This window comes from Stenella coeruleoalba (genome assembly GCF_951394435.1).
Source record: "Stenella coeruleoalba genome assembly, chromosome: 11".
Taxonomy (NCBI): Eukaryota; Metazoa; Chordata; class Mammalia; order Artiodactyla; family Delphinidae; genus Stenella; species Stenella coeruleoalba.
The window spans coordinates 99,979,764-99,999,932 of record NC_137157.1 but is presented as its reverse complement, the minus strand read 5'-3'; the positions used below and the strand labels follow the sequence as shown (position 1 = coordinate 99,999,932).

The 20,169-nt window shown below is 38.3% G+C and overlaps 1 protein-coding gene across 12 annotated transcripts in view; it reads right to left on the bottom strand.

Annotated features, from left to right (window-relative positions):
- ERC1 (ELKS/RAB6-interacting/CAST family member 1) overlaps positions 1 to 20,169 on the bottom strand; it is a 399,110-nt gene that overhangs the window by 201,770 nt on the left and 177,171 nt on the right. For 8 of the 12 annotated variants that reach the window (XM_079937377.1, XM_079937381.1, XM_079937382.1 and 5 more), the window contains one exon: positions 6,933 to 7,064. The exons of the other annotated variants lie outside the window; for them this stretch is intronic. In XM_079937377.1, coding sequence (XP_079793503.1) covers positions 6,933 to 7,064 — 132 coding nt within the window. The remainder of the gene's footprint in view (positions 1 to 6,932; positions 7,065 to 20,169) is intronic. 12 annotated transcript variants of the gene reach the window in all.

The window sequence follows — 20,169 nt, the reverse complement described above, 5'->3', positions numbered from 1 at the left end:
TGAAGCAAGCAACGATGAACAACACAATAAATGAAATTAAAAGTACTCTAGATGGGATCAATAGCAGAATAACTGAGGCAGAAGAACGGATAAGTGACCTGGAAGATAAAATAGTGGAAATAACTACTGCAGAGCAGAATAAAGAAAAAAGAATGAAAAGAACTGAGGACAGCCTCAGAGACCTCTGGGACAACATTAAACGCACCAACATTCGAATTATAGGGGTTCCAGAAGAAGAAGAGAAAAAGAAAGGGACTGAGAAAATATTTGAAGAGATTATAGTTGAAAACTTCCCTAATATGGGAAAAGAAATCGTTAATCAAGTCCAGGAAGCACAGAGAGTCCCATACAGGATAAATCCAAGGAGAAATACGCCAAGGCACATATTAATCAAATTGTCAAAAATTAAATACAAAGAAAACATATTAAAAGCAGCAAGGGAAAAACAACAAATAACACACAAGGGAATCCCCATAAGGTTAACAGCTGATCTTTCAGCAGAAACTCTGCAAGCCAGAAGGGAGTGGCAGGACATATTGAAAGTGTTGAAGGAGAAAAACCTGCAACCAAGATTACTCTACCCAGCAAGGATCTCATTCAGATTTGATGGAGAAATTAAAACCTTTACAGACAAGCAAAAGCTGAGAGAGTTCAGCACCACCAAACCAGCTCTACAACAACTGCTAAAGGAACTTCTCTAGGCAAGAAACACAAAAGAAGGAAAGGACCTACAATAACGAACCCAAAACAATTAAGAAAATGGGAATAGGAACACACATATCAATAATTACCTTAAATGTAAATGGACTAAATGCTCCCACCAAAAGACACAGATTGGCTGAATGGATACAAAAACAAGACCCATATATTTGCTGTCTACAAGAGACCCACTTCAGACCTAGAGACACATACAGACTGAAAGTAAGGGGATGGAAAAAGGTATTTCATGCAAATGGAAACCAAAAGAAAGCTGGAGTAGCAATTCTCATATCAGACAAAATAGACTTTAAAACAAAGACTATTAGAAGAGACAAAGAAGGACACTACATAATGATCAAGGGATCGATCCAAGAGGAAGATATAACAATTGTAAATATTTATGCACCCAACATAGGTGCACCTCAATACATAAGGCAAATACTGACAACCATAAAAGGGGAAATCGACAGTAACACATTCATAGTAGGGGACTTTAACACCCCACTTTCACCAATGGACAGATCATCCAAAATGAAAATAAATAAGGAAACACAAGCTTTAAATGATACATTAAACGAGATGGAGTTAATTGATATTTATAGGACATTCCATCCAAAAACAACAGAATACACATTTTTCTCAAGTGCTCATGGAACATTCTCCAGGATAGATCATATCTTGGGTCACAAATCAAGCCTTGGTAAATTTAAGAAAATTGAAATTGTATCAAGTATCTTTTCTGACCACAACGCCATGAGACTAGATATCAATTACAGGAAAAGATCTGTAAAAAATACAAACACATGGAGGCTAAACAATACACTACTTAATAATGAAGTGATCACTGAAGAAATCAAAGAGGAAATCAAAAAATACCTAGAAACAAATGACAATGGAGACACAACGACCCAAAACCTGTGGGATGCAGCAAAAGCAGTTCTAAGGGGGAAGTTTATAGCAATACAAGCCCACCTTAAGAAGCAGGAAACATCTCGAATAAACAACCTAACCTTGCACCTCAAGCAATTAGAGAAAGAAGAACAAAAAGACCCCAAAGCTAGCAGAAGGAAAGAAATCATAAAAATCAGATCAGAAATAAATGAAAAAGAAATGAAGGAAACAATAGCAAAGATCAATAAAACTAAAAGCTGGTTCTTTGAGAAGATAAACAAAATAGATAAACCACTAGCCAGACTCATTAAGAAAAAAAGGGAGAAGACTCAAATCAATAGAATTAGAAATGAAAAAGGAGAGGTAACAACTGACACTGCAGAAATAAAAGAGATCATGAGAGATTACTACAAGCAACTCTATGCCAATAAAATGGACAATCTGGAAGAAATGGACAAATTCTTAGAAATGCACAACCTGCCAAGACTGAATCAGGAAGAAATAGAAAATATGAACAGACCAATCACAAGCACTGAAATTGAAACTGTGATTAAAAATCTTCCAACAAAGAAAAGCCCAGGACCAGATGGCTTCACAGGCGAATTCTATCAAACATTTAGAGAAGAGCTAACACCTATCCTTCTCAAACTCTTCCAAAATATAGCAGAGGGAGGAACACTCCCAAACTCCTTCTACGAGGCCACCATCACCTTGATACCAAAACCAGACAAGGATGTCACAAAGAAAGAAAACTACAGGCCAATATCACTGATGAACATAGATGCAAAAATCCTCAACAAAATACTAGCAAACAGAATCCAACAGCACATTAAAAGGATCATACACCATGATCAAGTGGGGTTTATTCCAGGAATGCAAGGATTCTTCAATATACGCAAATCTATCAATGTGATAAACCATATTAACAAACTGAAGGAGAAAAACCATATGATCATCTCAATAGATGCAGAGAAAGCTTTTGACAAAATTCAACACCCATTTATGATAAAAACCCTGCAGAAAGTAGGCATAGAGGGAACTTTCCTCAACATAATAAAGGCCATATATGACAAGCCCACAGCAAACATCATCCTCAATGGTGAAAAACTGAAAGCATTTCCACTAAGATCAGGAACAAGACAAGGTTGCCCACTCTCACCACTCTTATTCAACATAGTTTTGGAAGTTTTAGCCACAGCAATCAGAGAAGAAAAGGAAATAAAAGGAATCCAAATCGGAAAAGAAGAAGTAAAGCTGTCACTGTTTGCAGATGACATGATCCTATACATAGAGAACCCTAAAGATGCTACCAGAAAACTACTAGAGCTAATCAATGAATTTGGTAAAGTGGCAGGATACAAAATTAATGCACAGAAATCTCTGGCATTCCTATATACTAATGACGAAAAATCTGAAAGTGAAATCAAGAAAACACTCCCATTTACCATTGCAACAAAAAGAATAAAATATCTAGGAATAAACCTACCTAAGGAGACAAAAGATCTGTATGCAGAAAATTATAAGACACTGATGAAAGAAATTAAAGATGATACAAATAGATGGAGACATATACCATGTTCTTGGATTGGAAGAATCAACATTGTGAAAATGACTCTACTACCGAAAGCAATCTATAGATTCAATGCAATCCCTATCAAACTACCACTGGCATTTTTCACAGAACTAGAACAAAAAATTTTGCAATTTGTATGGAAACACAAAAGACCCCGAATAGCCAAAGCAATCTTGAGAACGAAAGAAGGAACTGGAGGAATCAGGCTCCCAGACTTCAGACTATACTACAAAGCTACAGTTATCAAAACGGTATGGTACTGGCACAAAAACAGAAAGATAGATCAATGGAACAGGATAGAAAGCCCAGAGATAAACCCACGCACATATGGTCAACTTATCTTTGACAAAGGAGGCAGAAATGTACCGTGGAGAAAGGACAGCCTATTCAATAAGTGGTGCTGGGAAAACTGGACAGCTACATGTAAAAGTATGAAGTTAGATCACTCCCTAACACCATACACAAAAATAAGCTCAAAATGGATTAAAGACCTAAATGTAAGGCCAGAAACTATCAAACTCTTAGAGGAAAACATAGGCAGAACACTCTATGACATAAATCACAGCAAGATTCTTTCTGACCCACCTCCTAGAGTAATGGAAATAAAAACAAGAGTAAACAAATGGGACCTAATGAAACTTAAAAGCTTTTGCGCAGCAAAGGAAACCATAAAGAAGACCAAAAGACAACCCTCAGAATGGGAGAAAATATTTGCAAATGAAGCAACTGACAAAGGATTGATCTCCAAAATTTATAAGCAGCTCATGCAGCTTAATAACAAAAAAACAAACAACCCAATCCAAAAATGGGCAGAAGACCTAAATAGACATTTCGCCAAAGAAGATATACAGAGTGCCAACAAACACATGAAAGAATGCTCAACATCACTAATCATGAGAGAAATGCAAATCAAAACTACAATGAGATATCATCTCACACCAGTCAGAATGGCCATCATCAAAAAATCTAGAAACAATAAATGCTGGAGAGGGTGTGGAGAAAAGGGAACCCTCTTACACTGTTGGTGGGAATGTAAATTGATACAGCCACTGTGGAGAACAGTATGGAGGTTCCTTAAAAAGCTACAAATAGAACTACCATATGACCCAGCAATCCCACTACTGGGCATATACCCTGAGAAAACCATAATTCAAAAAGAGTCATGTACCAAAATGTTCATTGCAGCTCTATTTACAATAGCCCAGAGATGGAAACAACCTAAGTGTCCATCATCGGATGAATGGATAAAGAAGATGTGGCACATATATACAATGGAATATTACTCAGCCATAAAAAGAGACGAAATTGAGCTATTTGTAATGAGGTGGATAGACCTAGAGTCTGTCATACAGAGTGAAGTAAGTCAGAAAGAGAGAGACAAATACCGTATGCTAACACATATATATGGAATTTAAAAAAAAAAAAAATGTCATGAAAAACCTAGGGGTGAAACAGGAATAAAGACACAGACTTACTAGAGAATGGACTTGAGGCTATGGGGAGGGGGAAGTGTAAACGGTGACAAAGCGATAAAGAGGCATGGACATATATACACTACCAAACGTAAGGTAGATAGCTAGTGGGAAGCAGCCGCATAGCACAGGGAGATCAGCTCGGTGCTTTGTGACCGCCTGGAGGGGTGGGATAGGGAGGGTGGGAGGGAGGGAGACGCAAGCGGGAAGAGATATGGGAATATATGTATATATATAACTGATTCATTTTGTTGTGAAGCTGAAACTAACATACCATTGTAAAGCAATTATACTCCAATAAAGATGTTAAAAAAAAAAAAAAAAATCCCACAAGGACTCAGAGGCAAAAAATATACAAATCAATTTTCTCTGCAAAGTAAAGGAGATGTTACAGTGGAGGATTCCTGCACTGAATGTCCATATTACGACATAGTATGAGTGTGTTTCGTGTTTGGTAATTGCAATCATTGTTGCTTTTGTTGTGGTCACCCATTTACAATGCTTGGTGTCAGTCTATTTATCTCTTGTAAAAATGAAATACAGTGTGCGTGTGTGTGTGTGTGTGTGTGTGTGTGAAAAAAGAAAAAAAGAAAGTACAAGAAAAATAAATAAAATAAAAATAGCCTATTGGGCTTCCCTGGTGGCGCAGTGGTTGGGAGTCCGCCTGCCGACGCAGGGGGACACGGGTTCGTGCCCCGGTCCGGGAAGATCCCACATGCCGCGGAGCGGCTGGGCCCGTGAGCCATGGCCGCTGGGCCTGCGCGTCTGGAGCCTGTGCTCCGCAACGGGAGAGGCCACAACAGTGAGAGGCCCACGTACCGCCAAAAAAAAAAAAAAAAAAGCCTATTAATATCAATCAATCTGCCCCAGAAAGCAAATTATAAACAGTTCACACAATAGCTTAAAAAAGAACATGTAACAGCAGTCTATATACCATGACATGATTTATTATTAATTGCCAAAATTTCTACATGATCTCTGGTATGTAAGACTTGTCACTAAACAATGATCCCAAAGCAGAAAAAAATCTTTACAGAAAGACAAAATGGGGAACATTTGGAAAATAGAGGGAAGAATGTAAAAAAGATAAAATCAAGATACAAAAAAATCCTTCCTTACCCTGGAACAATGGTTGACACTACCCCTTCTCTGAGGCTCTCCACTACCCAAGCTCTGTTTAACTGTACATTAATAAATATTCAAATAGAAAGTGGACCGAGACATTTATCTAAGAATAGGGCACTGAAAGAAACTCATTCTGGAAAGATCAATTTTCCTTCAGCTTTGCTAATAAATGTCAGTTTGTCTTTCTACACTTGACACTAAAGAAACCAGATCCTTGTATCTAAGTTATGAGGGGACTCCCTGTAGTACATACCATGACACGTCTGCTTGGAAGGTACCCTTCTTCCTTGCTATGGCGCTACCCTAGCTCACAAGAGCTCGGGTGGTCTGATCAAAGGGCTCCCCAAAAGATTCATGTCACCCTCTCACTGAACACTTTTTACCAATAGTTTGGCACTTATGTTTCTCCAACAAAGAGATGGAAACAACACTGGAAAAGAGACACTCTTATAATGGGAACTGAGATTAGAGCCTTCACTTGTTAAAACGATTTCTTCCATTCAGACCTCCCACCTTTATTCTTCCTAATAAAAAGTTTAAAGCAAGGGCAGAGAATCTAAAAAGACATATAAAAACATAGAAACAAACAGAAACAGCAGAGTTCTTTAACAAGTCACCTCCGGGTTGAGATGCTGATCTGGGACTCCCAGGTGTCATGACATCCACGTCCTTCATACCTGTTACCAACCTCAACTTGTTATAACTTTAACAGCTCTTGTGAACAAGACAGGCTATAAAATAAATAAACGTTTTGCTATTTAAATCAACGGCTTTGACTCAGAAGTGTTTGTGTTTCCCATTCAATTTAAAAGCAGGGCTGTGCTCAGTCTGGTGACAGACAGGCAAGGTAAATTTCGTCTCATCAGATGTGTCAGCATACACAACATGAATACATACAGGTCAGCCCCAAGTGTGTAACGCACAGATGACTGCATTGACGTGAATACATACAGGTCAGCCCCAAGTGTGTAACGCATAGATGACTGCATTGACGTGAATCAAGTCGCAATACGGCTATGTTTTAATTCTTATTTAACTCTAAATACTTACACTCAGTGAAGTGCTTTGAAACCCTGCAAACATACATTATGTACTGTTCACCTAAGCCATACTGGCTGGGCTTCACCCTCCTTTAACCAGCAGCACTGCCGTAACTGTAAAAAATCGCAGACCTGTTTTTCAGCACTGGTCCTGGCTGACTCCTCCTGTGCCAGCACCATCTCTCGCTCTGCAGTTATCTGTACACTTTCTCTTAGTGCTTCTTCCAGCTCTTCAATCCTGTCATCCTTCTTACGGAGACTGTCCTGGAAAACGACGGAAGACCAGGTGAAGGAGACTAATTAACTCAAGGAGAGCCCATTTATCAAGGAAGGGCTATGTGCTTATAAAATGTTCTTCCCTTCAGAAGTACATCTAGGCCAAAAAGATATGGACACAAAGGAAAGAATAAAACAGGGGAAGAAAGACATAAAGAGGTTGAAGAAGTAAGTATATTGTTAAGAGCAAAGGGTCAAGTTAGTTAAGCAAGAGAAACCTGTGATGGACTTCCTCCGTAACACACCGAAGAAAACTGTTAGTGTTAGGCAGATGGGCGGCAGGGGCCTGATTATCTAAAAATGCAAAGCCGTTTCTGAGCTACTCTCTAAACTGGGCTTATAGCCAGCTTTGATGAAGCCTAAGTCACAAGACTCAAGAGCTAAACATCCTCTCCCTGCAAAGTTAAGCCCAGATGAAAAAGTAAACAGCATGATCAGTCGGATTATATGCTACATACAGACAATTGTTGGCAAATTCATTTTTTAAAAAAGAAATGCAAAAGATTTCTCCTCATGAATTCAAGAGAGTAAAGTTTTCTCTCAATCTCATATAAGAAAACTAAAAATAACTGGTGATAAGTAACTGGTCTGGCTAAGGATGAGTAATTTGGTTAGACAACCAAAACCCACTAGGCCTAACATTCTTCACATGTCTAAGAAGTAACTTTCGGGGAGGTAAATATGGATTTCTACCAGAAAGACAAACAACATCCTACAGGACTTTAAAATCATGTAAGATAGACGATCTTAAAAGAAGAAGAATAAATGAAACAGTTTTCAAGTAATATGAAGAACTGGATCCATCAGATTATTCTAAGCATTTCTTCTTTAAATAGAACCAGAAGACTAAGAATAAAGTGCTGCCTTTTATTAACAGATGAAACAAAGAACAAGGTTTGTCCATTCATTCTCCAACTTGCTGAACACTCACATCAGCAAAAGATACCAAAGGATTTTGTCTTTTATCTATGCAACTCTTATTTGATCTTATTGTAGTTCAGTTTTCGTAAGTACAAAGTACAAGAAAGTCCTTTTTTGACAACTCTGTCTTCAGAAATCTAGAACTGAAATCTAGAACTGAAATCTAGAACTGAAATCTCTCGAACTGAAATCTCTAAGTCAGATTTTTCTCCCAACTTTGATGGAATGGCATCTATTATTTAACATCCTTCCTAATAAAAAGTTGTTATATCTTTTGCTCTCTCCCATTTTTCTCAATTAAAAAAAAAGGTTTAGGAAAAAGAATATTCACATTTTGATGATGTATGTTCATTTTTTTTTTAAGTATTCATTCTTCTTGGAGATAATGTTATAAAATACTCTGATTTAGTCCCTAAGTAAGGTTCTGTTTTATGCAGGGCATTTTAGCTACAACAAAAAAATGCTCTTTGTTGAAATCTAAATGCTTCCAGTTTGCTTGCCATTAACAGCGGAGTACAATAAGGGTTTCTACAATGAGGCCAAGCAGAGAGAGACAAGGAATGACTCCCTTGAAAACAAAGTCCAACATAGTTTCTCTTGATTCAAAGAAAATGAAATGTAACAGAAGGATTAAGTGGAAAGGAATGGATGCAATGATCTGTGCAGTCCTGTCAAATCCTCTAATGAATGACTACATCTGTAGTAACATGGGGATTCTGAATTACAGATTCCTGTAAGCAAATAGAAACACAAATGGTTCCCGTTATCAATTAGCTGTGAATAGCTCAGTGTTATGTTTATGTCCAGCCTATTGCATCCTTCACCCTTAAACTGTCTTCTGGAGATCTCCTGAGAGGCTTCTGGTAACCTAACCTAAAATGAGGGTTATTCCAAATAAATTCCCAGGAACCCAATTTCAAGCAAACAGGTTTACTTGCTCTTCTGCATGGGCCAAAAAACAGCTTTGAGGCTTTATCAATAAAACTTTTTTTTAGAGCGAGGATAATTAGTAATTTGTCATACTGAAAGTTTCCCTGAAACCAGTGTTAAAACCAGAGTCTACAAGATGAGCTGTGTGTGCAAGGTCATTTATTTAAAAGTTTTCTGGACCTAATGGCAAAGCCTGGTGCAAAATCTTTCTCCATGACAAAAACGAAAAACAGAAGCCAAGTGAAACCACAAATAAAAAGAAAAGGAGAAGAGACTGTTGAATCATTTTTATGAGATACTGTAAGTCATGTTACATCTCAGTATAAAACTAGGTATGGGACCATCTGCTCTAAGGAACTCATATTAAACCAGGGCAATAACGAGAAAAATGAAGATAGCAAATCAAATACCCCCCCACCATCTTTAACAAAGTCCAACTACTGAAACCATACAGTGAATAAAGTTTGGCTCTAGTTTTGTTTTTGGAATCTTAACAGATATCTGCTAAGGCAAACCAAGGAAGTTTCCTTTGTACTGAACAAAACCTTGAATCTATTTCATTTAATAAAATATTGAGCCAATGCCAGAAATAAATAGAACCTTTTAGTTCTACAAATATTGGAGCCCTAACCACACTGCTAGGTCATATTTATAATTATTCTTTCTTGTCCTCACTGTTTCTTCAAGGTTAAATACATTTTTCTGCACTTAGATTATAACATGGGTACTTTTTTGTAACGTTTAGAATACTAGAAAAAAGAAAAGATCTTAAAAAGTTTAGAAAGGGCAAAAATGATCACCCATAAAGAATAAAAAAATGGAAGGCAGTGGAATTTTTAATGGCAACACAGAAAACTAGAAGACGATTGAGGCGATGCCTTTAAAACTCCGAGGGAAAGATGACTTCTGATATAGAATTCTACATCCAAACTATCAATCTAATGTGAGGGTGGAATGCAAAGTCTGAAAAACTTTACCTCACATCACAGACCCTCAGAGAGCTACCAGGTCTGTGCTCTGTCTCAAATGCATGGTGAAGGGAACTGTGGAGGTGACAACCAGCCTGGAGAATAAGTACAGTTTGGAGTAGAGGACAGAAAACTCCAGGAAAGATGTTTCCAAGAAAAAAGTGCATGTAGAGATTACCTGAGGTTAATTAATAAGGGATGATGTATTTTACAACAGTAACAATATTGGGAGGAATGTCATGTTGGAAAAAGGAATTTGGGAATAAACTGGTGATATGTATACAAATAACTAATCAAACAAACAAACAAACCAATTACCACCACCAGGAAAAACTACAAGTCCAATAAAGGAAATGAAGTCATAATACACTACGTGCCTTGGTCACAATAATGCAAAACTTGATATAATTATGTTGGAAAGACAGAGAGGGAAGAGTGCGGGGTGACCTGTGTAAAAAAGCCAATTCCTCATCACTCAGGATAAGAACTCAGTACATAACTAATGTCCAAATGAGAAAAATAATCAAATAACGATAAAAAAGTGGAAGTAAACAACAGAAGAAACAACCCAAAGAGGTGAAAGTGGTCATCTCCGAGGGGCAGGAATCAAGGTTAGACAAGAACGAGGCAGATGAGCCGTACAGTACTGCCTTGCTTTGTATACAATATAAATATATATTGTTCTGAAAAAAATCAAAATGAAATTTAAAATGTTAAAAGAATAGTGCACACTGCCAAGTAAATTAATAAGAATATAGAGAATTTTTGGAAATAGTTATAAATGTGGTGACTATTTCAGATACTGATACTCTAAACATACTAACTATTTATTATGGAAAGAGAAGAGCTGACTGGACAAATGTGTCACAACTCAGTGCTAACGGCAAAAAGGAATAAAAGTTTAAGAAAACAACATGTATGAATTTTAAGCCACTGTACTCTTCAGTTTTCTCTTCAAAAGTCCTGTGAAGACACAGGGAACAGACTTGTGGTTGCCAAGGCGGTGGGGGGACGGGAGATGGAGGGATGGGGAGTTTGGGATGAGCAGATGCAAACCATTATACACAGAATGGATAAACAATAAGCTCCTATGTACAGCACAGGGAACTATATTCAATGTCCTCTGATAAACCATAATGGAAAAGAATACGAAAGAGAATGTACATGTATAACTGAGTCACTGTTGTACAGCAGAAACTGACACATTGTAAATCAACTAGACTTGAATAAAATACAATTATTAAAAAGTCCTGTGAATTTCTTCATGCCAATAATTTGCATGAGTGGGTCAAAATGATGATGATAAATTCCTTTCCAGTCTTTAGGTAACTGTGGGATACTCCAAATAATAACATTTTTTAAAGGAATGATAATGTTGCCGTAAGTTCTGCTATTAACCCGAAGATTCGGAAGGTATCTAAAGCTTAAACACCTCAACAGCCGCGGTCTGAGGCGCCAAGCCAAGAGCTTTCAAACTGTCCCCATCCCCTGTTCTGTGCAAATGGTTGCACACACACACACACACACACACACACACACACACACACCTATAAAACAGTAGTGAGTAGATTTCGGTGATAGAGTTTGACACAGAATTCTGGTGATAAAGCTGCTCGTCTACACTATACTTAACAGTGCGTTTTGGTTTGAAGAGAAAAGTCTCTCATCTGTTCACTGCCCTAACTTTGAGCAGAAGTGACAGTGACCACCAGCTTCTCTGAATATGTGTGACGCAATAAAATGTCACTTGGTAAAGTGGTGGACTTCAGAAACTGTGAAACACAACAGACTCGGTACACTCTCGGGCCCAGGCTCGAGGAAGTAGGGATGTGCTGAGCCCCCGGAGAGCACTCCTTGGTGGCTCTGAGAGTGATTGTACCAAGTACAGCCTAAGGCCCTGAAGTGCTTTACAGCCTTAACTAGACTTTCTCTTTCAAAAAGTCCACATTCACCCATCTTCAACATAAATCATGAGGCAGCCACACCACTCAAGTCTGTAATCCTGGAGAAATCTGCACAGAAGCTCCGAGATCCCTAATCCCTTCTATCCCTGGGACACTCCACAGGCTCGAAGGCTCTGAGGCATCCAGAGAGCAGAAAGATGACTTACTGGAACTAAATGTAGATAGAGATTAAAGTTAAGCTTGAGGACTTCATTCCTGTTGTTCATACGCATCATTGATTTGCAGCTAGCCTGGAATAAAATCGTAACTTCTCATTTGTCTTGTCCAATGCAACACAGCCACTAGCCACCTGTAGCTAATGAGCACTTAAAATGTGTCCAGACTAAGATGTGCTATAAATTCTAAAGACTTACTGCCTCCCCAAAAAAGGAATGTAAAATGGTTCATTAATAATCTTCACATTGATTATGTATTGAAATGGCAATATTTTGGATATACTGGATTAAGTAAAGTACATTATTAAAGTCATCTGTTTCCTTTTAGTTTTTTTTGTGATGCTATTAGAAAGTGCAAAATTATACGTGTGCTCACGTTGTATTTCTACTGGACACCGCTCAAGTTTTTACATACGAAATGCACCTATAAAAGGCTATACAACACACCATGTTTTACATAAATTCGTAACTCTTCTCTTAGTTCATAGCCTGTTAGCACATAAATATGAGGTACTAGGTGAGAATCCTTACGGAAAACACTGTCAAAAGCTCTAACAAGTGACTGAAAATTACTGCAGTGATAACATGAGTAACAGAAATTCAAATAGCACTTACTGTTCTATCAACAGAGAAAACCAAACTGTGAATTGAAAGGAAAAAGAAAAATTCAGGCCTGTGGCAGACCACTTTAGTACCTAGGATATAAAGTGCCTATGTTAGCTATTAATTATATCAATTTAACATGTTACCTCAATACTTAGCAGCTTAAAAGAACAGTGAACATTTTTTGTCTCACACAGTTTCTGTGGGTCAGAAACTCAAGAGCAGCTTAACCTAACAGTCTGGTTCCAGGTTCTCTCACTGGGGGACAGCTGAGATGTCTGCCAGGATTCAGTCCTCTGCTTCCTCTTACATGGTTGGCGAGTTGGTGATGACCACTGGCAAGGGGCCTCTGCTCCTCTCCACATGGCACCTGGCATTCCTCAGAGCAGGTGACCCTGGAGAGCAAGGCAGGGCATCCATGTCTCTTGTGTTCCAGCTTCAGAAGTCACATATCATCACATCTGACACTTTCTCCTGTGCACAAAGACTAACCCTGCCACAAGACTACACAAGGCCACAAATACCAAGAGGTAAGGATGCTCTGGGGCCATCTTGGAAGATGGTTTTCATAGTACCCGAGGATATAGCTCCAGTACAAGAAAACTGGATTATCAACGAAGCAATGAAGAATGAAAACAGTGATTAACAGAACTGCTTCTGAGAGAAAAATAACTGTTAGGATAAGACAGCCTTCACTACAAAGACACAGCTTTTGTTATGAGATTATATTAAAGTGGAACCCAAATGATACCAAATTAAAATGAAATCCAAACATACCTAAAATGTAAAAGGCAGACATTCAGAAGACATCACAAAATTGGGTTACGGATCAGCGTATCATTGGATATGAGATCAGCAAAATATGCATTCTGTCAGGAATTATTTAGAAGAGAGTCTGCAACTGGATTGAGTTGTAAGGAGAGATGTTTTCTTGGGATTATGGTAAACATTAGAGTAATCCAACTGAATTCAATGACAGTTCAGTCCTAAGAACACACAACAATATGCCAGTCAGTCACAGTTCAACTGAAAACAAACTCCTGGGTCAATGTTTGGAGAGCTATCTATATAACAGAGGTTTATTAATACGTTTAGCCTCCACATTTTGGGGGAATTAAGCCAGTTTTTAAAGAAAATATGAGAATGAAATATTCAGAGTCTTGCTGGCTCCCACTGAGTAAAGCCCTCTATAAACTCCTGATCCCTCATGGATTTTGATGATAATTAAGTCTAATCTTTCCGCCAACTCTACTTATTAGCTGGGGTCCAATGAGACCACTTCATTCACAGAGGAAAGGGTTCAACGCAGGTGGTTTTTGTGACTAGTTCTGGGGGCATGGTAGAGGGAGAACGAGAGGAAAGGGGAAGCTACCAAAGAATTTCTCATATCTTTAAACAAGAAGCCTCCTATACTCAAACGAGATTAGGGCAAAAGCTGTGACAGCTGTAACTTAGGCAACTGAAGAAGATTGGACCAGACCCTTTAGCAAATCCCATAATCCCACTCCCCTAAAACACTCCTCTGAACTTTACTTCTTGACATCAGCTCTGTCAACATCAGCTATAAACCAGCTGTAAGACTCTACTCCCCACTGCCTTGCCTTCAGATCAAACGTTCACTAAGGAAAGCAAAGGCAAGAGGAAACAAGGAACAAGAGCAATCAGAAATTAATGTTTTGTTCTCTTCAAACAGCTCCCTCAAAATTAAAAGAAAAAACAAGGCTCACTATACAGTAACATAAAAAGAAATCACTTGATACGGACAAATCTCATTAAGCTTTTCTCAGCAGCAGAAGGAAGGTCACTGCAGATTTCATGAATATCTGAGGGAACAGCCCCCCACGTCCACTCATCCCCCTGCCCTGGCCCTGCCAGTGGAGGTCATTCCCTCAGCTTAACATTAAGAGCCACTTCCTCTGGGGTAAACACCACTTACCAGAGAGTTTAACATGCTCTGAAAGATATTAATGTTAACTGCTATCCATTCTCCTTACTGTGAAGAGACCATGCTTCCTTCTCCATCACCCTCAACCCCACTGCTATACCTCCTCCCCATCCCCCAAACATAAATACACATGTGGAAGAGTTCATTAAAATCATTCAACAGGTCAGAATTCAATTACCAACTGCTCAGATGCTTAGTGGGGGGAGAAAGTTGAAGCCAGATGCATTGATGAAGTCAATTTTAAGAAAAGAAAGCTAGCCTAACACAGAGACAGAATTTGGTTACACACCAACCACTTTTTGGTTTAAGGAAATGCTTTGGGTTCAAATGTAAAGATATTTTCTCCCCCTGTTCCCTTTAAAGTCCCTCAAATATCTCCCACAGTTCAAACTGTTAAAAATCAAAGTCAAAACAAAAGCAGATGCATTTCATTAAGGAAATGGAAACATATACATATAAAATAATGCTTTATATAAATAACTTTTATGGAGCACCGAGTACAAATATCCCACACAGATTGGCCAGGTGCTCATCTTGAAAATTCTGGTAGCTGGTAACAGAAGTTCAGGCAAGGACATGGGGTTTACCTAATCGTAGGACACGTCTCCTCTGATCACTAATGCTTATTAAAAAGAAAAAGCACAAATTTTCAAAGTCTTCCCCCAAAACCCCAAAGACAGTCTTTTACGTAATATAATAAACAACTGATGTGGTCCATAAGAGGCTGTCTCTCTTGCCTTTGAGGTCTTGGCAAAGGTGCTATATATACACCTGTTTCTGCTCTCTCTTAAAAATAAAAGGAATCTCTTTGGAGATTCAACTTTCCAAATGTAAAGGAGGAGTTTCCACAATAACACAAAGGAAAGGATTAAACCATATGTTTCACTGAAGTGAGACCCTAGTACTTGTGAGAAATTTCATGACAAATGTAACTTTAACCACTTACTGATTTATGGGGAGCATTCCTGAAATAAGCTCAGATGATGTGATTAAAAGTTCCCATAGAAGAGGGCTAATCTTAACTGCAGGAAATAGCTTAGTAGGCGACACAATCATACTATCAATAGACATTCTTTCAGTAAATTTCATTGGCTATCAAATGGAACTGAATTTTGTCCAGAGGAAAACATGTCTACTGAGGACATTTCAAACGTGGCAGAATTTCTTAAAGTCATTTTGAGACTTGTTTTGCTTTTTTCCTAAATGGTAAGAAGTGGCACAGTTTGAGCTAAAAGCTTTAAAAATTTGCACATGTGCCAACAATATAAGTAGGTGCTTTACCTGCAGGAAAACACAATTTTCAAGTTAATTTCAGCAACTATCCACAGGGTTGTAAAAACAGATGCTGATTTGTATGTACACTTTTCCTATATAATCCCTAACTCCATTTAATATCTGTTGAGAACTCCATAAAAACCCACTTATGCTCATATTCCAGATAGAAAAAGCCCTAAGAAAAAAACTAATCCAAAGGGAACAAAGGATATAGAATTAAATCTTTAAATAGGTCAAGAAGGTCTGTTAAGAAGAAACCAAAATTTATTTTTACAAAAACAAGAAGAACATTAATACATCAGAGGTATCTTGCATGTGACACATCACATACTATTTCTGGAAGGATGTCAGATAATCAATTTTTTAAAAGGTTATCTTAAACCATTATCCCCATGGTCAATAAAAAGCAAGGATAAGTGGTCTTCATTTCAGAAAGAAAGAAAAAAAAAATCTCTTACCAAAATGGAAGAAAACAAATTTTTGTAGGTAGAGCAAATAAAATACAACTGTAAAGAAAAACACAAATGTTTCACTGATTCTGCATCTAAGAGGAGAATATGCCTAAATACATGTAAAGCTGCATTCTCCTATCTCTATTTCTATTGTTTTCACTTTCTTTGAACTTTATTCTTAATAGTCATTGGTCTCAGGAGAGCTGGCTCACAATGTTCTTTCAGCAGTCCCATTAATCTCCCTGACAGTCCTCTCTCTCAAGGTTAAATTCAGATACTTATCTTTGTCATAAAAACAAAGCACCAAACCACTACTGATATGAGCCACTACCCCCAGTTCAGTCTGCTTTGCCGTATTAGAACCTGCAGTTCTGTCAAAAGACAAAGTGTCACTGCTGAAAGAATAAAAATATGAAAGGTAGACATCCTGAACCAAGGGAAGATGGCATTTCCTTTGTTAAAATATGCGAGGCCCTTAGAGGGTAACCTGTGAAATTTTAAAGAATATTAGGGTGCTAAATATAATATCATTATACAAAATTTTTAAAATTTGTAACTAAATTTTTATTACTTATAACAATAATTGTAGCTGTAATTAATGAACAGCTGCCTCTGTAAAAGATTAAGAAAGGCTAAAAAGAAATTTTAAAAACAGCCCTTAACCTAAAGCAGATATAAATTAGTCGGGGGGTGGGGACGGAGAAGAATGATTAAATCACACAGGAACAATTCTAAAACAATGTATTGAAAAATATAAAACAATAAAATATAATTAAACATACAGGCTGAGGAACAACAGATGAGACAATAACAAGAACAGGGTAGAGTTCATCAACAAAAGTTAATTTTAAGCCAGAATCTTCAGGCAGTAAAGCTGGACATCCACAGGAAGAAGACTGCATGAGTAGAAGAGCATAAGTTAGAAAACCAAGAAACTACGCTTAAGGAACACCAACACTATCAGGTTGTATAGAATAGAGTAGCTATGCTAGTGAGTATCTCACCTAAAAATGAGGCTAGAAATTCTTAAAGGATTCGGTTGACAGGAAGCTCCCAAGGGCAGGCTAAGATGCTTGTGAATGAGAGGTCTTGACATCTACTGATGCAACTGACATCAATAAACAATTTTATAGAGAACCAACAATGGGCAAAGTACCAAGACAGGGTTCCCAAACTCAAATATACGGGGAAACAACACACAAACTAACAGCATATAATACAAGGTAAGAAAAGAAGCCTTGAAATCAAAGCAGAAACAAGCTGTAATGGAACTGCAACATGGAGTGTGAGTAATTCCCACTGCAAGGATTTATGCAGGCTTTACAAGGGAGGGAACATTTGATCTGAACCTTAAAGGATGGGTAGGCTTTCAGTACAAAGCTTTTCTAATCCCAAAATGACCATCGGTCAAATCAGCTACGATTATGCTTCCATATAACGCTTATTTGGGAGGCTCTTGTTGCTGGGATTTACCTAATTCCAGCTCTTCACACAGCAATTACTTATGAATTCCACCACAGCACATCTTTTCACATATCCAGCACAAAAAAAAGTTTTAATAAGCATATCTAATGTTCAAAGGGGGAAAAAAATTCTTATTTATCTCTATATCCTCACAGCACTCAGCGCAATGACAATTCCACAACGGGCACTCAATAAATGTTTACTGAGGATAACCACGGATTATTCTGAAATCTGACGTAGCCAACTGCAGTGGAACATGGCTTACAGAAAATGTGAATGAAACAACTCAGATCTAAATGTAACTAATACAGAGCTAAGCTCTTGAGTAGTGGAAACAGAAAGCCTGGCAAGATTCGACGCAGACTGTCAACAGAAGAGCCGCTATCATCGAAAAACATGATAGTAGGAAAAACATGATAGTAGGAAAGGCCTGTCACCAATCTGTGCCTCATTGCTTTTATCATTCATGTCCTTTATTTGTGAATATCAACTGGAATTGTAAAATAGTTTAAATGTTAGTATGCAAGGACCGTGGCAGAAACTCTTTAAATACCCATTGTATAACAATGTCTTAGAACAGTCACACATATACCTAAGATATTCCAAGGATCTTGTGAGGGGCAGTGAATTTTGGTGAGCGTGTGACAGAAATACTGGCAAGGTAAGTATCTGGATTGATGTGGGATCATCTACTATGCCCAAGGTCAACAGGGCAGAATGTAAGGCACCCCTTTCCCCAGACCAGGGGGATCGCTGGGTACTTTCTCTCTTGTCCATCCTGGATACACTGGATCAGACCACACACGGATGCTGTCCTCTTTCTCAGCCTCTCAGCAGCATTAACAATCCTCTCCTGCCTTCAGTGATGCTATACTCTTTTTCTCTCCCGCTTCACTGGCCTCTTCATTTTAGCTTCCTTCCGAGCACCACCCTCTCCGAGTCTGTCCCAGCTCTCAACGGTGAGGATCCTAAGGGTTCAGCTCTAACTACATTTTCTTCTGTCAATATTTTATCTCTAGACGGTATCTGATTCTTATGGGCTAAAATATGATATTTAAGCGCAAGTCTCCAAAATTAATTTAACTATACCAGACTTCTCTAAACTTCAAATCTACATTTCCAACTGCTGGCTTGACATCTTCATCAGGATATCTCTCAGATACAGTCACATGTTGAAAATGGACTTGTTCCCTTTCCCTGGAAACCTGTTGAACTCACCCTCAGGGTTTGCCCATCTCATCACTGAGCATCGCCACACACCCTGTTCCCCGTGCCAGGAAACCTAGCAGCCATGCCCCTTCCTTCCTCTCCTTTAGTGCCCACATTCCAACCCATGAGAAATTCTGGCCTGTTCTACCTAAATGTAACAAATCTCAAATCCACCCTCTCTTCTTTTTTCTCTTCTGAGCCTCCAAAAAGCTCTATCATCACCTCTCATCTTCATTATTACTACAGGGCCTCCTACTATGATCTGAGCTCCTTTGGAGAGGGACGTTGTTCATCATCACTATTTACACAAAGCAGGTGTGCAAGACATATTTACTGACATACACTTTCTTCATAACCACTCTTATCCCATTCTAATCCGTTGTCCAAATACTGCAAAAAAAACCAGTACTCTCAAAATGCAAATCAAATCCTGTCCATCTTTACTTAAGGTGTTTCGCTACTTATAAAATTTAAACTTCATACATGGCCTACAAGGTCCAGCGTTACTAACACACACGGGTGCCTGTGTTCTGCCTCACTCACCACACTCTGGTCCTCGAACAACCTAAGGTAAGGTTTTTCTTACCTTAGGGATTCCCTCCACTTTAAACACTGTTTCCTCTGCTTTGCTTTTTAAGACCTCATCTTCATGTCATACCCTCAGAAGGGACATCTCTGATGGCTCTACCTAAATTTGCTGCCCACCATTGTTCCCTCCCCCACTATCTTTCACGTGCCCGGTTTATTTCCTTACAGCACTTACCATAATTTCTACTTACTTGTCCACTTAGTTTTATCATTACACTCTCCTCCATGAGACAATATGCTCCAGAGGGTAGGGAACATGCCTCTTCGTAACTGCACAACCAAAGTTTAGCAACAGAGTTCTACACTTAGAGAGCATTCAATAAATGTATATTGAATAAATGCAAGACGTCAAGTATGTCTAAAGAAAATGAGCAAAATTAAACCTAACATCTTGGAGGGATAGAGACTTGTCAAGACATATCAACTCTGATAATAACGGTTTATTATCGATATCATCATGGCTTTAAGATTTGGGTCAAATCTTTGGAATAGTCAACTTGCTAAACTAATTCTAAATTAAATGACAGCTTTAGGATGTCAAACAATATGGAGAACACAGTAATATCTGCACTGCAAATTTAGAAATGGTATATGAAAAAAGCCCAAGATATCTATCTTG